The 21179-nt window shown below is 50.6% G+C and overlaps 1 protein-coding gene across 7 annotated transcripts; it reads right to left on the minus strand.

The window, feature by feature from the left end:
- Positions 1-67: 67 nt before the first annotated feature.
- On the minus strand, positions 68-21142 carry LOC113583275 (inactive rhomboid protein 2). Of its 7 annotated transcripts, XR_003411257.2 has the most exons (20): positions 20579-20982; positions 13150-13297; positions 12898-13047; positions 12070-12158; positions 11794-11977; positions 11283-11513; positions 10889-11008; positions 10383-10498; positions 10078-10269; positions 9166-9277; positions 8651-8725; positions 7967-8128; positions 7319-7404; positions 7102-7165; positions 6763-6872; positions 6441-6516; positions 5761-5861; positions 5317-5470; positions 1563-2035; positions 68-1284 (listed from the first exon to the last, which is right to left on the minus strand). XR_003411257.2 is itself a non-coding variant. In XM_027019524.2 (19 exons), exons 3-19 carry the CDS (start codon positions 13033-13035, stop codon positions 1616-1618), a joined length of 2430 nt encoding a protein of 809 aa, XP_026875325.2. In that variant the 5' UTR covers positions 13036-13047; positions 13150-13297; positions 21099-21133; the 3' UTR covers positions 68-1615. The 7 variants fall into 7 exon arrangements, 6 of the variants coding, with proteins under 6 accessions (XP_026875325.2, XP_026875330.2, XP_026875324.2 ...); XM_027019524.2 differs by lacking the exon at positions 20579-20982 and adding an exon at positions 21099-21133 and having other exon boundaries at positions 68-2035; XM_027019529.2 differs by having other exon boundaries at positions 68-2035; positions 12070-12155.
- Positions 21143-21179: the final 37 nt, after the last annotated feature.

Here is a 21179-nt window from a genome sequence, read left to right on the forward strand (position 1 = left end):
TAATTTTGGGAAGACAGCAGCAAAGTGGATGATCATTCCAGATGTGAAACAGATACCAAGGCTTTGGGGGAGGGAATTCTACATTTATTCTGAGGAAAAGCACTTTCTTGCAAACTATAAAAGGCAGAGAAAAATAACGAGTATAGTGATGTGTTAAAAGTGTCCATTTTCTTTTAACATATATGGATATTTGGTCCAGTCATACCTGCACAAACATTTGTACAAACGTGTGTTTCACAATGGAGATTTTTAGATAGTGAAAATTAAAGATTATTCCCTTTTCTACTTAAGGCACAGTGCACTTGTTTACTTAAAAGTAGAAAAAAAAAACAAAAAAAACTCATCAAACCAGAAAAATAATGGCATATATTGTCTTAAAAACTTACAAGTAGTAATAATTACATTGACAAAATATCACATTTAGATTGGATGAAATGCATAAGTGGCCCATCAACTCAACCAACATTTTTGAAAAGGGCGAATTTGATACGTAACCCAAGCTTTTCCCCCCACTCTGTGGCTCATGCACACCATGGTTCCATTGGCAGTGCTCAAGAAACGGTATAACGCAAACTCCATCATCATCTTTAGTCATCACACAGTACCGTATGACAACACCATATGTAGGAATAAACATGCCAAAATTACGGGACTATAAACCGGCTTTGCCGCTGTGTGTGAGTGATGGAACGTGACTCCTACACATTTCAGTCATCAGTTTCTCTGATGGAGCCAGACGCCGAGGCAGCTGCCTCCAATCGCCCAGCCAAGCAGGGGCGCCCTGGTTTCCGTGGACGGTGTCCTAGAACAGTCTGTGATGCTCTAGAACCGTTCAGAGTCTGCCAGGCAACTAAATGTTTTTGTCTAAGAACTTGAGAGTGGACTGGATCTGCTTGTCAAGGTCCTGTAAACGTCACTTGATGAAGGTACCATACATAAGAACACCTTTCTCCATATTTACGATAAAGGTCAATTCAAAAGGCTTAAATTCAAAGAAATATCCTTAAATTAATATGCTTATGGCTCGGAGTTCCTTGGTCACCAAAACCACTTTCTTTTAGGAGCGGCACCCGATCCAGATCACATGGCATATGACAGATTGTCTTGGTGGCAAATCCTGATTGGTTGTGCTTAAAGAAACAATTAAAAGCCACGGCATGTCTGAGCATGAACACGTGAACGCAAAGGACACGGTTCCACATTCTAGCGTGGAGGGCAGTCGCGCGATCCATTAGTGCAACAAAGTAGAAACCATCACGCCACTGTCACACCATAAACAAGAACCTAGAAAAGGAAGGATAGTTTAAGGCAAGGGTTTGTAACAGAAACATGGTGCACCAAATTAGATTTTGTGTCAGACGGAAATAGTGTAACTATACGTATTGTACCCGAGTCCCCTGCAGTAGAAGGACCGCACAGTTCAGAGAACAGCTCGTCAAATCTCCTGGCCTATAAACCTGTGGTGAGTCCTATCCTAGTATCGGTCAATCAACTTTCCTTTCCCCCACGTGTACTGCTCGACTCGTGGCTCCCGAAAAGCCAATCCCGCTTGCTGTCCTGACCTGGAGCTTAGCTGGTGGCCTCACGTGGCCAATCCCCGCAGAGGAGCGGCGAGCTAGTTCACCACGTGGTCGATGTCGTAGCGTTCGCAGAATTTGCTGGTGAACGGAAGGCAGGTGAGGTGCTCCAGCCAGTACCAGTTGATGGGGTAGATGTAAAACCAGACGATCAGCGAGGAGAAGAGGCCCACGTAGGCAAGCAGTGAGAGCAGGATGAGCACACGCTTGCGGTACGCGTCGAAGGTGCCGAACGTGACGTACGGCAAGAAAGCGAAGGAGAGGAGCAGGCCGGAGAGGAAGCCGAAGATGTGCGCCACGTTGTCGATCCACGGTAGCAGGCCGCACAGGAAGAGAAAGAGGACGATGGCCAGCAGCTTGAGGAAGGCCTTCCACGGCTTCTCCAGCATCTGCCAGCCCTGGAAGAGCTCTACAAAGAGACAGGCGAGCAGGCCAAACTGGGAGCCTGCCGGGCCCACCTACACCAGGGAGCAAAATGAAGGGGGTGTAAGGAACCAAAAGAAAAACAGAACAAAAAAACACACATGGTTTCACTGATGTCAGTTTTTAATAACTTTCACACCACGTCACGTCTTTGCATGCAATAAAAGGTGTTTGAGCCTGTGACAGACAGATCTTGACCACGGTGCCTTCTGCATGTCAAGCTCATTAGCTTGTTGAGGGTTATGCCAACCCGCTACATTTGTAGTTCCGTTGCCCCTGGCGTCACGGTAACATATGGGCCGACACGGTTGGTGAGCGTTAGTAACAGCTGGAGTGGGTATCAGGACAAAAAGTAAGGAAGAGGCATGTGTTCGTCGCAGTGGAACCAACGGGGACTCGTTAGGCTAACGCGCAGGGGTTGGAGGTCAAACAAGCCAACCTTGACTTTCTTCTGATTTTTACCTAGTTGTATTTTTTGGCGCAGAACAGCTACGAATGGCAGGACCGCAAACACGTAAATATGTGATGTCCAGTTTAGGAACGGGGCAGATTCACAACCTCACGTACTGAATTCAAAATCTTCTCCACGCCCCTCAGTAAAACACCATTGAGGCCGTTTTGCATGTAAAACGTGCTCACACCAGGAGAGAGGAGGGGGAAGGTCTGGTAACTGCAGATGGACCTTTGAGCGGAGCTCCAAGAAAAGTGGACATTTGAACCCTGTCATGAAACCAGCACACACACAGAGGGAGGCTCACAGTTCTGGGCACAGGAGCCAACTTTTAAGAACAGGATACGGAGAAGCCGTTTGCTTCTTTTACAGAGAGACAGAGAAAAGTAGGAAAGACTACCGGAGGAGGATGTGCATCAAGCCCCCCCCCCCCCCCCCCCCCCCCCCCCCCCCCCCCCCCCCCCCCCCCCCACACTTTAAGTCTTAGTTCCTCTAAAGGTTTCTTCCTCATGCTCTAAGGCGTTTTTCCTCACCACTGTCCACCTTGGCTTGCTCATGGGGGGGGGGGGGGGTCTAGGACATTTGTAAAGCTGCTTTGTGACAACAGCTGTTGTAAAAAGCACTATAGAAATAAATTGGACTCAACTTAACAACCGCCCAAGATCAAGACCCTCAAGACGAGGGTCCCTTTCTTGGTATCCTGCTTCAGGAGTGCTAGCGTGACACCCTCCTGCGAGCATGGGAGCGCTTGCTTAGAGCTGTGCGCTCACACCACCCAGGGCCCCAGGCTTAGGAACAGGCCAGACTTGGGTAGCTACCACCAAAACCCCAGGTCACATGTGAAAGTCCGCTAAAGCTTTTCACACAGCACGTGCTGGCACCGACTCCACGTGTGTGGTGGGTGGGTGTGTGTGTGCGTGTGTGTGTGTGAGAGAGTGAGAGGGGGATGGGGGATTAGCTCAGTGGCACAGACTGACTCAAACACTCTGAAGGAGAAGTCTGTTCACATAGCTTAGTCACGGGATAAGCACCACTGTGAGTGATCTTGCAAATCAGCCTGCGCATATATTGATCCACCGTTAACCGATCGGCTACGGCTTTCATTTGATCACTCTGACTGGATAATTGGCCTCTAAGGCGTGTGCCTTGTAAGCAAGGTCATTTCATACATTTTCCACTTGCTGTATACTGGTGCATTAAATGCAGAGAGGGTTCAGGTGCCTATCTGGGTGGAGTTTCCATGTTCTCCCTGTGTCTGTGTTCTCCAGGGTTTCTGGTTTCCTCCTACAGTCCAAACACATGGAGGTTAGGGCAAATTGGCCATCCCAAATAAACTGGTGTGTGTGTGTGAGAGAATGATTGACTCTGCATGCCCTGTGGTGGGTGGTGCTCTGTCCTCCCTGCACCTGATTCGGTCCCCCAGGGGGTTGACGTTTCCTGTTCAGAGTATGCAGTGTGTGTGTGTGTGTGTCCCATTGGGCTGACGTTTCCTGTTCAGAGTATGCAGTGTGTGTGTGTGTGCGCACGCGCGCGCGTGTCCCATTGGGCTGACGTTTCCGGTTGAGGGTACGCTGTGCTCACTTGTCTGCCGCTTCTCACCAGTGTGTGTCTGGGTGTAAAAGCTGTGTGTGTGTTAATTGTAAAGTGACCCTGCGTTCCCTAAAAGGCCTTATACAAATATATATATAAATATAACTTCATTCATTTGGGGCTTCACCAGTGTATCACAAAACCATCATAAGTGTGAAAGAAGAATGCGTCTCCCATCCCCCCCCCCCCCCCCCCCCCCCCCCCCCCCCCCCCCCCCCCCAACAAACGTGAGAAGCGTAAGAGGATCTTAGCGAGATAAACTGGGTTAAACTGGGCCATGCCGTTCCGTTAATCCAGCTTGTGGGAAGGCCGTGAATCCCAGCACGTGCCCAAGCGGGAACAGAAAGGGCGTGGCAGCATATGGACCCTGGGCATGCTGGGATCTCCCAGCCTGCTGCTCGCATACGCACCGCCGCCGCACTACCTGCTGGAGCTTAGATCCTGCTAGATCTGCTCAGAGTGCCTTGCAGACAGATCATCCAGACATTAATCCAACCCTATTTTTCCATCAGCACATCAGGTAGCAGACACACACACACACACACACGTGAGGGCTTACATTCAGTGATTATCCAATTGGCAGAACAAATTTTTCAGAGTTTAGATTTAGCTGTTAAAGAGGCACTTAAGCTTTAATATCCAAGGCGATTTCAAAGCACACATGTACTTATACTGCAGGTGATGTGCTCAGAACTGGCCGTGAGGTGTGAGGAGGGCAGATACAGGACAGAACCGGCCCTACAACACAGCCCGGCTATGACTGGAGCTGCTGTAGGGGAATGCCAAGTCTGGGTGCCTTTGGCATCATGCTATTTCAGTCGATCCCTCATCTGCTCTGCATCATTAAAATCCTCATAAAAAAAAACCAAAACATTTTGCGTTTACGTTTACGGCATTCGCCGGATGCTCTTACTCAGACAGCATGTCAGTATGTGTGATCGTGTTCTCTGGGAACGTGGCTAAATTTGGCCATTTAAAACACCACAGCCAGTTGGAATTCAGGAGATTAAGTAGATTGTGCTGATAAGTAGAATTTCCTTTCTCTCCCTTATTAACTCGGCGTCTTTCTCTCACACGGACACGTGTGGTTAACCAGAGAAGCACTGGACTCGTCACAAGACAGCCACGGCTCTCTCTCCTCTCTACTGGGCAGTGACGCGTCCAGTACGTCTCGTCCGTGCCAAAATGCGACATCACACCTGACCCGTTCGGTACAGGAAGACAGCATAGGCCTTAGCAACCGCAACAAGATGCGGCGAGCGAAGGGGGGGGTACCTCTGCCCGGTACGGCAGGAAGAGCGCGCTGGCCAGGTTCCCCGTGATGCCGCTGAAGATGTAGATGATAGAGATGCGCAACCAGCCGGCAAGCTTCTCCAGGTCCCTCAGGATGGTCATCTGGAAGACGACGGACACCAGACAGTGCAGCAGACTGAGGGGACACAGAGAGAAAGAGCCTGTCCATTAGGTGATACTGGTTATACTGGTTATAAAAGGAGCACAGCGACAGGCTAGGTGATTAAATGGTCTGTTCGTTGATCCATTGATGTGTCAATTCCTTCATCTATTGACGAAGACGTCGCTGACCGAATGGAATAATGTTTTCACTGACGTGTTCATTCAATGATGAAACCTAATCACGTCCGTCTCTGTTAACAATATCCTCCTTGTTCAGGAGATCCACGGTGCTCTGAATTGTTCTGAGGTCAGCGGTCACCCTACCCTGCGTGCAGGAAGAGCGAGAGCCACAGCCGGTAGAACTGATCTGGGATGTCCGGGTTCAGGAAGGGCAGCAGGCCGCACACGTCGTCCAGACAGTGAACCTGCAACGGTGGGCGAGTGTTGCTACAATAAAACCACATTTCCTGCATACACAACACTGTTAAACCTTCTGAACGGTACCCTTAGGGACAAAAACAAACATCTTAAAGGCTTCTCATCTTAGCTGTGCCTTACATTTTAACGGGCACTTAAATCCTTCGGGCCTTTGCGTTTCGGAGCTTTTATGCGGCGTTGATTATCGGAGAAATGCTCGACTCTCAGGTTAAATGAGGCCTGCACGAAAAACGCAGTTCAGCACAGTGGTTCAATCTCCGGGCCTTGGCGCGCGGAGCCTTCCAGAGCACTGGGCGCTCAGGCCCAGTGATGTAAACCGATACAGGTGAGCGTGTGGAGCCGCGGTTTATCCCCTGTGAACGCACCGCCGATGCGTGGCCGGAGGTCGAGCCTACCTGCATCTCGGAGCCCTGCTTAAAACGCTCCAGAAATTCCTTCCAAAACGTGCAGCCTGTACCGTGATGCAGTCAGGGGCAAGCCAACGTTACAACCACCACCATGGTCGGTGTGGAGAGTGATGGCAGTCATCATTAGCATCGTCATCATCAGCCATGGCAGTGTGGTACCTGAGAGCAGAGGGTGGCCTCCTCGTGGAAGTAACCATGCATGAAGTCACAGTATTCTCGCGTGGCAATCTCGCACCTGACGAGAAAGGCCGAGTTACAGGAAGACCGTTACAGCACCATCATCACCATAACATCTTAGATTAATCGTAGCTGTAATATAACAGAACATTTGAATATTTAAACATTTAAATTTTAATTCATAAATAGCAAAAAAAAAACAAAAAAAGTTATAATTTGGAGGCTGTTCCAAAATGCAACCACAGTCGCGAGATTTCGTAGACGTGCTGTGAGAGGCGTTAGCTCCGCCCCCTTCCCTGCCCACCTGATGCGCCCTTGGCTTCCCTTGGTTGCGATGCAGCAGGGTCTTCCCCGGATGGTGCAGTCCATGTGGCGGTAGCCTGTGTGGTTCCACGCCCGCTGCTCTGTGCAAATCTGAGAGCACACAGCCAAAGACGGATCACCCAGGAGGTCTTCTGAACGCCAGCTCACCCCCAACCCACCCCACGCTCACCCTGTGTTCACTCCTAACCCACCCCACCCTCAACCTTAACCCCCCTCCCCAACCCACATGCGCTCACCCCAACACACCCCAAACTCGCCAAGTAAAACAACACCTTTGGCTTTCGCGCTCTGCCGGACAGAAACGTGCGAGATTGCTCACCGGCCACTCCGTGATGTCATCGGACCAGATGTGAGGCTCGGCTGATGCGGGCTCCTCACAGGTCCTATTCCCAGAATGCATTTCACCACCAGAAGAAACAGATGAAAAGCGACACAGAACAGACTAAGGTCACAGAACCAAACTCCAGCCCCAGTGCTGAATAACGCAGCTGTGGCTTTTCAGCAGGTGTGCCTCAGTGTGTGTGGGGGGGTGGTACCTGGGGTCCTGATGGCACACCGCTCCTGAGGAACGAGTGATGTCTACATTTTCATTGTTCCATTTAATGAAGGTGGCCAAAGTCTCCTGGATTAGTCCACAGGAGAGGATAAGAAAACAAAGTTTAAAATGTATTCAGATGTTCCTATGGCTCGTTGACTTGCAGTGGGGTGATGGCAGCATCTTAGACACGAGTTGCTTATGGTACCCAGTCATAAACTTCTATAATACTGAGAACTTTACAGCCTCTAGGTGGCAGCAAAGAGCTGCATGAATGAGGCCCAACCCCAGATAACATACTTAAGATGTTTATATCGGTATATGAGTAATGTCAAAAAAACCCGCCCTAAAATACTGACCAAAGTCTATTTACAGCCAACTGGACCATCTGTTCCTATGTCATCTTGCTGAAAGATGTACAGTGTGTACAGTAGTTACCGTAACTAAACTTTTTAAGTAGTGAAAAACCCCAAATAAACAAACATCAACTTCATAGTCTCCCCAGTGACACCAAATGTACACTCAAACACATGTATAACATTCCTTGTTCCAATTACAATTGTGGGGAACTCCATCTTCAAATGGAAAAGTGCAGCTGTTTAGAAATGTGCGTATTCTAGTACCACGCTGACTGTGTACACGAGCGTACCGAGCAGCCGTCCCGGAGCGTCTGCACACATCCCGAGTTGTCGTTTTGCACACAACATCCAGATTCTCTCTCTAGTTCTTTGGCTTTGCGCATCAGCTCCGCTATCTGCGCGTCTCGTCGGATACAGGGCGCAAACTTTGCCCCCAGGTGGATCAGATCCTCCTGCAACACACACACACACACCCACGCACGCGCACACGTTCAGAATCGCAGCCAAGCGACTCCAACACCATTCGACATTAAAGGGTAATCAAAAACAAGCAGGGTACACGGTGTTTCAGTGTCTGTGTTGACCCATTACTGCTCATTAGGTTTAAACCCACTCGAATGGGTGGTGCGTGCCCGTGTTGGTTTTTAACTGCAGAACTGAGATCTTGTCAAACTCGGTATAATCAACACTCAAAGCAAAGAGTGCATCAGGTTTAGTCTGAAACCAGTTGCAAAACTGAAAAGATTCTTGTGCTGAAATTACTTAACCAAACGCCTGTTACTTAACCAAACGCCTGCTGCTGGCGCAAAAAGGGGGTGTCGATTTTGTCATTTTGTTCTGAATACTGCAACAAGAAAGGTGAAGGACAACATTTCCTGAGTTTGCTCAGACGTGGACCCGTTCGTGGTCCCCTCTGCCTGCCAGCCTCTTCCCCAGGGAGGTGGAAGGTTCTGGAACAGCCGCTGGGTACTCACAGTTCCGGGGCCGATCCAGAAGTTCTGCTGCTGAACGTACTTCACACTCTCGTAGATGCCCTTGTTCTTCAGCACCTGGAGGAAGAAACGGTGGGGTAGGAATGACCCAACGAAGGAGACAAGAGAAGAGGAGAAACAAAACGAAAGGAAAGCGAAGCAGCAGCCTGACGGAGAAAAACAGACAGACGAGACGCTACTGCCGTGGGCGCTCCCTTCTGTTAACGAGAAGGAAGAGTTTGGAACGGGCCCGGAGCGAAGGCCAGGATGGCACTCCGGAAACCCAAGGTCTCGGGAAGAGGTGCTCCGGCCGTACGAAACACGCGGGCCGCCCCGGCCGGTTTTCCTGGCAGGCCCGTGGAATCCTTCAACATCGGACCAAAAGACCTCCACATCTCTGTATCTCTACGCCCCCCACGTGCCCCCCCCCGACGGTTCTGCAGTCCAATGCTTGAAGCATGCACAGGAAGGCCTGATCCAGGCAGTCCAGCAGTACGGGCCTCCCGGGAGACGCTCACCAGCTGAGTCACCGAGTGCTGAGCAAAGCCAACAGGGGCGAAGCCGTAGGTGCAGCAGGCCAGCAGGGTGATGACGATGTGCACGAAGGTGATCCAGTAGGTAAAATAGGGCCTAAACACACACACACACACACACACACACACACACACACACACGTTGTGAAAGGCAGAACACTTTCACAGTTCATTTCACAAGGTTTTGAAAGGCTGCAGCATTGTAGAGTCCCTGTTCTGACATCTGTCAAACTGCCCAAAAATAATTTCCCCCCTGCGCCTAAAAGTAAAAAAACAAAAAAAAACAAAACCACGTGTCCCTCGCAAGTCTGTGTATGCTGCGGTGTTATCGGAAACAGTTCATTAAATTTAAAAATTAAATAAAAAATAAATAAATAAATCCCCAACAGTTCATGTTTCAGTGCTAAAGCAGCTGCACAGGGCAGTATCCTTCGCCTCAGAGGCCAGTTTACCCTGCGCTGTGTTGCCTGCGTTGTGGGTGTGGCCTGTATTATGGGCATGACCTGTGCTGTGGGTGTGGCGTGCGTTGTGGGTGTGGCCTGTATTATGGGCATGACCTGTGCTGTGGGTGTGGCGTGCATTGTGGGTGTGGCCTGTATTACGGGCATGACCTGTGCTGTGGGTGTGGCGTGCATTGTGGGTGTGGCCTGTATTACGGGCATGACCTGTGCTGTGGCGTGCGTTGTGGGTGTGGCCTGTATTATGGGCATGACCTGTGCTGTGGCGTGCGTTGTGGGTGTGGCCTGTATTATGGGCATGACCTGTGCTGTGGCTTGTGTTGTGGGTGTGGCCTGCATTATGGGCATGACCTGTGCTGTGGGTGTGGCGTGCGTTGTGGGTGTGACCTGTATTATGGGCATGACCTGTGCTGTGGGTGTGGCGTGCGTTGTGCTCCACCTGTGACTGTGGAACTGGTCCAGCTGTTTCTGCACTTGGCTGCTCAGGCTCCGCCGGTAGTGGCGGTTCAGCCACTTGCCCACAACCCCCATCCCGTACTGCCGCTTATGTTTGGGGAAGGCGAAGCGCTTCACCCGGGAGGCGATGCGTCCGCCCCGGCGCGGAGCAGCCTTCTCCGCAGGGACCGGAACCCTGGCGTTCCCGTTGAGGGGGAGAGAGAGAGAGAGGGAGGGAGTGTGAGTGAGAGAGCGCGCGCGCGAGACAGAGACAGACAGACTACTATACTACTACAGCGTGTCTCTTACATGTTGAGGTAGCGGCCCACATCCTCCAGAGGGCCGTCTGGTGCCAGGGAGGCAGAGAGCGGAGGGGACTCAAACACATCATCGGCCATAGAGTACAACTCCTCATGGGCATCCACCTGAGAGACACGCACACACACACACACACACACACACACACACACACACACACACACACACACGTGTGGGGGCTTATTTCAACATTCCTTTTTCATGGTTGCATGCAAAGAAACCATAAAATGCTTGAAAATTGTTTCCCTCCTGTGTGAGCGCGCGTGGGTGTGTGTAACCTCATTATATGAAAGCCCTGCAGAAGCAACTGGCAGGGCCTTCACGTGCACTTCATTCCACACTTCACAGCCAGTACGCTACTGGCTGGCGTTATACTGGCGTCCCAAACAAACTGGCAGAACAGGGAGCCCAAAATATTAGCCTGACATCTCGGGACCAACCCACAGGTCACACGGTCAGGTTTAGACACACCAGCGTGTGTGGACGGAGCCACTTGCCTTGCTGAAGAACACAGAGTCAGCGGTATCGTTCATGTCGGCTGTGTCCTCCTCTACCCAGCTGGGTCGGGTGAAGCTCCGCCGGGGGCAGCCACGCCCCGCCTGTAGCCCCGGGCGACCCTGCGGAAAAGGGCGGCAAACGCAGCTCGCTCACCCACCGCACGGCACCGCCGACGCCCACCGCGGTCACGCGCCTACGGGCGGTTGCTCTCGGCACCCTCTGCGTTGTGCCCCTCGCGATTAATCATGTCTGGTTCACCAGAAACCAGCCAAACGGAGCAGACATTTCTAACCTTCTCTCCACTTCCTGCAGCGCTTGCTCTGCAGGCAACGGCGCCACCCATTCACCCTGCCCCCACCTCTCCGAAGCCCCTCCCCTTCCGGCTCCACTAACCCGGAGCAGGTTGGAGGCCGCGCGGATGCTCATGCGGGCCACGGACTCCCTCTTCCTCCGCAGCAGGCGGCCGTAGGTGGAGCGTTGGCTGGAGAAGGAGCAGAGGGAGGCAGCGCACATGGAGTCGAGCGGGGTGTGGGCCGTGGCGGGGGAGGGTGGCCGTGTGCGGCGTCCTCGGCCGCTCCGAGTCGTCGTACCGGAAATGACGGCCGCGGGCCAGGGGTCCACGATCTGGGGGGGGGGGTTAAATGTTTTTTTAGTATTGGATTGTTGTCGGGGGGATTACTAGCATGATATAGTACACATTGAACACATTGCCAGTGATTTAAAAACCATTAGCTCTGATTCAGCCAGTGATATATGTGTGTGTGTGTGTGTGTGTGTGTGTGTGTGTGTGTGTGTGTGTGTGTGTGTGTGTATCCAATACCCTGGGCATCCTGTGTGGAGCAGGAGACTCGAGCGCCTGCTCCATGTGTGTGTGTGTGTGTGTGTGTGTGTGTGTATCCAATACCCTGGGCATCCTGTGTGGAGCAGGAGACTCGAGCGCCTGCTCCGTGCTGCTGTGCTCATGGCTGTCCCTGTACTGGGCCTTCAGGCGTCCGTATCGCTGACTACAGTGACGCAGACTCTTTCTCTGCCACACCTGCTGCTGGGTCTCGCCGTCCTCCGCCACACCAAACCACTGCGCTGTGCCCCTGTCCCCCCAAACACACACACACACACACACGCACGCTCCATGACTGAGTGTGGGGAAGCGTGCAGGGACACTGTGGCGTGGAGACGTTACCTGCGGATGCTCTGGGACAGAGACGACTGTCTGCCGTACACTGCTCTCCTCTCGTTTGCCTCGCTGTCTGAGAACACCTCAGTCAACTGCTGTGCACACACACACACACACACACACACACACACACACACACACACACACACACACACACACCGATCAGACCACAGACTCACTACCAGCAGTCCTACATAAACACACACACCTTTAGCTGGGTAATGCACTACAGAAATGTTCAGAACTTGCACACGACAGCTATTTAACACGCAGAACACCACGGCACTGCTGAGCACATCTACATAGTCACCGTTTCAGTTAACGACGTTATAAATACAATTTAATTTGTTCTCAAAAATATAAAATCACGAACGTCTCCCAACAACTGACCCACGAGTCCTCAAAAGTCTTGCGACTCCCAGCAGAGCCTTAAAGCTGCTATTAACCGTTTACTGACCCCTCTGCCACGTCCGTGTCTCCGACAGTACGGAAGCAGTGATTGGAACACTCGCGAGTAAACGCCCTCAGCAGGAGGGTTTGGGCACCGACGAGGGAGGCGTCTGAAGCAGCAGCAAGCGGGATTTGGCATTTGACCTGAGGCGCATGCTGCAGCCGGGATCGAACTGGAAAAGGGGCTTCAGACATCCCTCCCTGACCGGCGCGGCAAACGCATCAACCCCCCCTGCCCTCGCCGGTTGGGCGACAAGGTGAATGTCAGAGGTCAACAAAAGAGGGGCGGGGCGTCGGGTTTCATCGCAATACTGCAACAACAAATGTCATCACTTCTTCGTTGTCAAAAATAGAGGCAGGTTGCGGCTGGCCGCCACCTTGTACCTGCTTGGTCGGCGTGGGCGTGCCATCCTCCGCCTCGGAAGGTGGGATTGCGATCACCAGACTCGGGGGCTTCTTGTTCTTCAGCCTGCTGTCCGATTGTCCGCCGCTGTCCCGGTCCCGCCCGTCCTGTGACGCCATGGCGGCCACCTCCTAGTTGTAGGATGGAGAGAGGGCCTGAAATGGGGACATTCGAGGCGCGCACCTTTGTAGCATGAGCGCGCGCTGACGGAGTCACCCGTTACACCCACTTACGGTAGGGGAAGGCGCGTGCTGCTCGCCACGCAAGTGGAAACTGTGAAAGGCACAAAAAGGGTGGGGGAGGGACACGTACAATTCCGACACGACCAGTCCGCTTCCAAAGCCGTGGAAGCCGCCCACAGGATTTGAATTTCCTCCCTCCCTGGAACACAGCATGTAAACGCATTAGCTCTCGTAATTCGGATGGACGGGAATTAAAGCACTAGGATGAACACAGAAGCTCTGCTCAAAAGGCCGAAGCTTCGGCGTGAAGTTACCAGCGATGGCGCTTCCCGAAGCTTCACCGGGAATGCTTCGTGTCAGTTCATTCCGTACAAACAAGAGTTCCCGTTATCAGATTGCCTTCATCCAAGGTAATGGAGGAATTTCATCATGCTAGCCTCGTCTTACAGAGTCCCTGAGAACGGTTCCGATATTTATGTCCAGTTCCTCTATACTGTGATTAAGAAGCTATGAAATCAGAGCAGACCAGGAGGATGGACACACACACCCCCCCCCCGACCTCGCCACGTCCTGCCTGCGCCGAGAGGCCAAGCTCCAAAAGCGCTTCCCCGGAAACGACATTAGGAGTGGAACAGTTGCCAATCTCAGTGGCGGAGCCCCTTTAGTTTATGAGTCTGAGGCAGATTTTCCTCCCTACAGTGGGACAACCACCCACCCCCTGCCGTGTGAAACGCATCACCACAACTCCATTTCTCCCGCCAAGACCGACCCGATCAATGGCAAGCCCTCAAGGGTGGGGGTGGTCATCTGCTGAAACCTGACCCAGTTCAGCAATCCGCTCATCGACGCAGGCCACGGGGAGGGGTGCGCACTGCAGCTGCCAGAACGGACTGACCCCAGATCAGCTTGGTAGGCGTCCTCAGCGCCCAGACGCGGGGATCTGGTGCTGGATCGGAAAGTGGAGTGATGGATTCAACTCGTGTTTGAGAGCTTCTCTCCACCCATCTTCAATTAATCAAAACAACTCCACTCCGCCAGCACCGCCCCCGTCCCCCAACGGGGACTGAAGAGGTACCATGCCAGTCCACAAACCAATCCCAAACCTGGAGCGTCCGGACTCCTGCTGGCAGCTTCGGTGTTCGGCGTCAACGCAGCAGCGTGTGCTGACGGCAGGGGACGACGACCCTGAGATACGAGGGGAAACAACACCACCGAGAGCACCCAGTTCTGCAGCTGACGCCTGAAACAGACGGGAACGTTCAGAATGACAGGAAAAACCCCACAGGCCAACTTCAGCCCAACATCTGCCAGGAGTCCCTCTCCTCTTCTGTTTCCGTTACAGCAGTTACGGTAATGTTTTTAACAGATCTGATTGAGAACATAATGCATTCTTCGGTAATCCATCTCGGCAAATAGGTGTTGCTGACATAATAGACTGACAGTGTATCTAGCTCAGCGAGTGTGTGTGTTCTCTAGAAAGGCAAACTGATACTAATCCAGAAACATTAGTGCAGGCAGTTACAGGAAAACGCCGACAAGCTTAATAAAGCTTTGCGATAAGACTGGAAATGAGATTCAGGACTCAGTCACCTCCATGACGTTACCAAATGTTTGCGCAGTGAGTCCACAGACAGGAACCATGTTAACAGGATAGGAGACACTCTGGTCTGCTGAGTGTCAGGCTGGGTGAGCGCTGACTCTATAAAATGACTCAACATCAACTGAAAGCAGAAGTAAAACACCCAGCAGATAAAGTAATGACGGAGCATGAGCTGACAAAAAAAACCCAAACCACTACACACACACACGCCAAAGCATGGGCATTCCTTGAACACACTCCACACGACGCATTACAGTCACAACGCCTCACTGCAAAACGTATGACAGCAAAGATTTCTGGGTAAATATTCACAAGTTACCTGGCACAGGTAGAGCCAGAAGAAACCCAGAGACATTTTAGAGTGGCTAACGGTTAAAGGACATTTTGTGATATTCGCATCCACTGCCCCCCCTCCAAACTACAAAACCTATTCCAAAAATGAGCAGTGTTTTGCTGACACACATCAGAATTGAACGGTATAGTCCGGGAGCTAGGCCCCACGGTGAAAGCATTCTTAAACTCCGGCCCGGGTCCAGACCGGGGCTTCGCTTAGAGGAGCATTCTGCCATCTACTGGCTCCGGGTGCCGAACTGCTGCCGATGGTCCGACGAGACTGAGCGGTTGCAGCAAAGGGGTGGGCTTTGCTGTGCTCGCCCACTCGTCCAGCTGGCACACCTGTGCTTCGCTGCTTGAGAATATTAACAGCCAGGATAATAGAATTATGACCGTCAAGAACGTCAACTTCAGTGTAATTAACAGAACCGAATGAGGTCATCACACACTGCCAGAGCTCTCTATTAAGAACCGTTAGATATCTAGTTGGCACCGATTAGCATGTTCATTTGCATAATGCTAATTGGTTATTCATCTTCATTCAGCGATTAGCATTTTTGACTGACCTGCTTGCTTAAAGACTCAATGTTCAAGTGAGTCACAATAAGAGTATTATCTTACTCATGAACACAAATATCGTTGGGTTGCTTTGGGCGCTGGACAACTCCACGCCTGCACGAAAACCAGTTTCACATGTACCAGCGCCCGGCCAACCAGCTGGCACCATCACCTGTAACCATGGAGACGAGGAGAATGGCAAAGCTTGGGTAGGCCCAGAGAAGGAGCCGTAATCCCATTCATGCGTCTACAAGGCATACAGACGGGTCTCATTTTCATCTGTGTAGTAGACCGCCTGCACGCACACACGCCACTCGAGTATAAAATAAATGTGGCTAACAATTTGTGCATACCTCCATTAATCGTAAAAGTCTTCGGTTTAATGTTCAGTTCCACTTCCTTTTTAGCAACAACAACCAATTTCAGCAAGACCGATTTTATGCAGTTGTATAAATACAATATAAATACCAGGTTTAGTAAACCAGGAATTGATTCGGCTATCAAACCATCTCCGAAACAGGCACGTGTCCTGGATACACTCTGATGTAAATCCCTGGTTTCTTTGCATTTCATCGACTACATACAGTGTGCAGGTAATGACCACCAATCAAAGTTCAGCGAAATCATCAACACACGTCGCCCGGTGTGCAGGCAGTGGGCCTCTACACCACGTTCAGGAATGGACGACAACCAGTACGTCAGTGCTAGCTACAAAACTCACAGCGCACCCACACACAACAAAACCGATACCGACTCCACACTCCCACGGAACAGGAGCACGCTAGACCAGGGCTGGTGTGAAGACAGTGACACGCAGGCGTGAAACAGAACACACACACACACACACACACACAAGCCTGCGCTCCCTCTGGACAAGATTTCCTTTGGCTCTTGTGCCGGTGGTCTTCGGGAACGCACGCACAGCTCTGACACAACCAGTTCAGCCAATCATCTCGCATGCGAGTTGGCCAATTGACTGGCCGAATCAAACGCGTCAATCAGCTGAGTAACTGTCAAGCGCCCAGTTGGCACATCGCGGTTAACCACCCTGTGCACTTACACGTAAACAAAACATCACACCTTCCCCGAGGTCACGCTCCACGGGTATCTAAATACACTTATCTACATCAACTGGAAATTGACATTTTTACCAATAGTGTGGTGATATTGTATATTAATTATCCAGTCGTATATATATTGGGGGACTCGGCTATGACTATAAAAGGGACACGGTGTTTTAAACGCACAAGTGGCATTTATTTATTTGACATTTATATCCAAGCTTATTTGTACACAACCTGCAGGAAGGTCACTACTGTACTTTGGGCTCGAACACGTGCAGGCACTGAAGAACATCTGCTCTATTTATGCATCTCTATACTTAATGACTCATTGAAAAACCACCACACACGACAGAGAGAGAGAAACGTTAAATTAGCTTCTGTCATTCCTACTCTTTCTAGCTCAGAAAGCTGAGATGGTCTACGAACGTTACAAAGCTGTCAGCCGTCCACCTGTTTCATCCCGCCCTCTCTGCTTATGACGGTCAGCTACACGCACACACACACACACCCTCTCATTCCTCATCTCTGCCTATAATCACCTCCACCAGTTGGAGCCACGCTGAAAATTCCCAGCAATGACCGGAAAACAACACTGTTGTGACTCAACCAGGAACCACCCTGAATGTTTCACTAGGTGACAGAACCCCCCCGTTCACTGGATCCGTCTTCCTCATCTAGGAAGTGTTTAGGGTTTTCCCGTTAGAGTTGTCTTTTCATCTGGCTTTGTTTTTACTCGTTATATAACCTGTGTAGGACTGAACCTTTAGATCAAGTCTGGTTGCCTAAAAAATAAAAAAATAAATAAAAAGAAGTTATTAAATTTAAAAATGACCAAATGATCTTACAACATACATCCCGCTTCCATTTGTCCGCAGTTTGAGAGCACAAAGTTTATTGTGACCATGCTGATGGCAGGACTGTGACTACTGTCTGCTGTGGCTCAGCAATGACTCAGCACGGCGTCACGCAAAACATCACAAGGCTGACCTTTCTAGAAGCTTCTGAAATTGGTCGCCGGCCATCAACACAAACCACTTCCGCAGTGAGCGCTTTAGTCGGGGGAGAGTCATGTTGGTGATTTCACCTCCTTGGAGCAGAGATCACTCCAGCCTGCCCCTTCACTTGAGGTCAAAAGGGCACTGCGAAGCAGGAGGCATCGGGTGAAAGGTCACCGGCCTGCCGTAATCAGACCTCACGCAAGTCCCGGTTCCCCACAGCCGTCTCCGTGGTAACGTCATCCACTGGAAGCACAGGCGGGACTGGCCTTTCAAACAACTCAGGAAGATGCCACACACTGAGGACCCGTGATGTCCCCGTTCTTTTCTTTTTTTAGACTTATATTTTGTGATTGCAATGTACAAATAAAATCTGCCATGTACATAATTTTTTCAAATTATTATATGTCTATTGTATGGAGAATATGCACAATATGAAGTTACTGTGGTTTAAAGAGCAGAATCAAAGTGCACTCAGGGTCTTGCGGATTCACGTGGGATCTGAACGGAATGGCTCCTGCTTCCATTTCCTGTGACGGATTTCTTTTTGCGCAGGGGCAAAAAAAAAAAAAAAAGCTTCCATGTGGCTTGGGCGCCTCCTTGAACGGCGGCATGTTCGGGAAGAAAGCGAGCGAGTCTGAACACGCCTGCAGAGAAGACACGGGAACACCTGACCCAACACTAACACAGCCCAGGCCTCCTCCAGCTTCGGTTTCAGAATGCAAGGTGTTTCTAGAATTCCTGGCACAGCTCTAGAAGGGAATCTGCAACTGTCGCACATGAAAGTTTTATTTACCAACCATTTATAATAAAACACAATTCAGAGTGTTGAGCAGCCGCTATTATCACATGCTGATGGAGGGTTATCCAGTTACTGCTTTGTCTGGTCACAAAGCTCTTGACGCATGGCTGTGTATGGCATGCATGGCACGCTAACCACATTAAATAATGTTTTAAAACTCTCACTGTTAAACAACATGATCAAAAGGCGTCACACATGGGAAATGGAAAAGAGCTTTGGTCCACAGGAAAATGTCAGCTGTAAGAATCCTCCTGCCCTTTTGGAACGCGCGAGTTACACAGTTTCACAGCAAGTCCATTTTTGCTCCCTCCGGGGAGATGGGTCATCTCATGAAGACTGACGAAGAGAACTGAGTAAAGAGGAAAGACAGAGCACGGGCCAGGCGGTTTAGCAATGACCGGGATCACAGAGACAGGGCAGACGGTGAGAGACATCTGATCAGGAGGACAACCCAAGGCACAAGAAGAGACTCGGAGAAGAAGAGTCTTTTACGATGGGCTGACTAACATCAAAAGCATCCAAGTTACAGAACGGGTCGTATTCCTTTGGCCCGCCAGCCTGAGCTTGCCCTGACTCAACATGGGCATCGTTGGATAAAGTGGCAGCATGCCTGTCTGGAGGTGCCTGTGGTTCAAAGTGAAACTGGACATGTAATGCGTTTTTAGTCTCCAAATAAAATACTGAGGAGATCCGTTTTGACTTCATGTCTTTACGTCATGTTACACATTCTCTTCTCTAAAGAGATGCATGTGCTACACATAACCTGATAAAAAAATAAGGCTGGATTAAATTATATCCTGTCAAAACACTACTATTAATACTAATACAATTATTAGCAAAAAAGATCTATTTTAGAGGACCTTGGGCAAATTTTCAAAGAAAGTTGCTAAGAGGGAACTCCTTCCAGATTTTCTGTTTGAGGGACCGCAGCTGTTTCTACAAAACTATTCAATCTGATCAGATGAAAAACATACTCTGGCCTGATCAAACATCATCCCCTCACATCTCTTCTGGAGGGAAAACTTATTTTAGCTTCCATTTACTCCTTTTTATGCCTGGACGCTTTTCAAATGTATTAAGGGCATTAAAAGCGCCAGGTGCCACTACTGTTGCCAACTTCTGCCCCGCGGCCTTCCAGGTGCGCGCGGCTCAACCGCGCGGTCTCCAACTTGCACGCTTTCGTTCTCAGCAGCTGGCGCGAGTGCCACCAGCGCGTGACCCAGTGACTAACTTACACAACGAGGGATGCGCCCTCACCTGCGCTCTGTGCATTCGGAAGACATGCGTTTAAACATGTAGATCTACGAACCACATCGGGGGAGACAAAAAAAAATAAAAAATAAAAAAAAAGGTAGAATACTGTGTAAGAGAGGAAGGAGATGAAGGAACAAGCGAACACCTGGCACAGGCGGAGCTGCTGCCCAAGTACGGCACATTAAAACAAGACACGGGGTGTGCAGAGTAGAAGGGGTTTTTTGGCAAAAGGAACCGGAGTGTCACTGGGTAGTTGCTTAACTAAAAACGAAATGGAACGCGCGCCCGGTTTTACGTGCCTCGAGCCAACTTTCACGCCGCTCTCCGTTTGGGCGCGAGGCTGGAACTCGGCACGTTCGCAGGAACAATGGACGGCGTTCCGTCCCGTGGCTACAGTGTGTCAAGCATGTGTCGCTCCAGCACGTTACGACGTGTTACACGGCGCAAAAGAGCACTCGGTGCGTACACTTGCACATGCAGCGCATTTTTTGACCCAAAAAAAAAAAAGTAGTTTCCGCAACAACAACAACAAAAAAAAACTAAAATCAAGGCATTTCGCAATTAGTGGCTTCACACTTGGTCATTTCAACAAATTCACCCGTCCCTTCCCAGATCATGAAAAGAGAGAATGCTCTGCTAACTACATTTATATCAAAGAAGGACGGGACTCGATGAAAGCTAGAATTATCCACGCAATCCAGTACGAAAACTGAAGGAGGCCACGTCGTGTCAAGTCACGCCGATATCAACGCGCTCTTCTGTCCAGTACGTGGGAAGCGGAGTTTGGGTTTAAGTTGTAGGTTTTCCTACGGGCAGCAATCTACATCGATAACCAAATTACAACCTGATTTAAATACACATAATATATACTTACGACGCTCTAAGGTCACGGAGCTGCCAACTTCTCTCCCGCTACACGAGTTTAATCCTCGAACGTGCAAGCACAGGTGTTTCACATTTAAGCGTCAGGATCGCCAAGTCGCCCCAAAATCGGGTCGGTCGAAGCGCTTTTAAACGGCCCGGCAAAACGGTTTCTTTGTAGATTGCAAACTGCATGCTACCCAGGCGACCAAGACTTCCCGTTTTTGAAACTTCGCCCAGGAAAACCGCGGACGGTGAGGAACGAAGGAAACGCACCTCGTCACCAAAAGCACCCGTCTATGCGCCGTTATCGAACACGCCGACCGGAACGACCGGTCCGGATCTCCGCTCACTATCTGACCGCTAGTCACTATCGTCCCGGGCGACGTCCGTAAACCGGGAAAAGAGACAGCGAGGTAAACAACCCGGCTGTCTGACCAAAGCGAAAGCTCGGGCAACTGCGGACTCACAAACGGAAAGGAAACTGACCTTTATTTCTGATGAGCGACCAAACCGAGCGCGGTGGACATTACCGTTTAAGTGCGGAACGATTCCGGTATTTCTTTAGTAGTCCGGCTGGCTCGTGAACTTGAGACTTAGCGACGAACACTGAC

Source organism: Electrophorus electricus, chromosome 1, assembly GCF_013358815.1.
Source record: "Electrophorus electricus isolate fEleEle1 chromosome 1, fEleEle1.pri, whole genome shotgun sequence".
NCBI classification, from domain to species: domain Eukaryota; kingdom Metazoa; phylum Chordata; class Actinopteri; order Gymnotiformes; family Gymnotidae; genus Electrophorus; species Electrophorus electricus.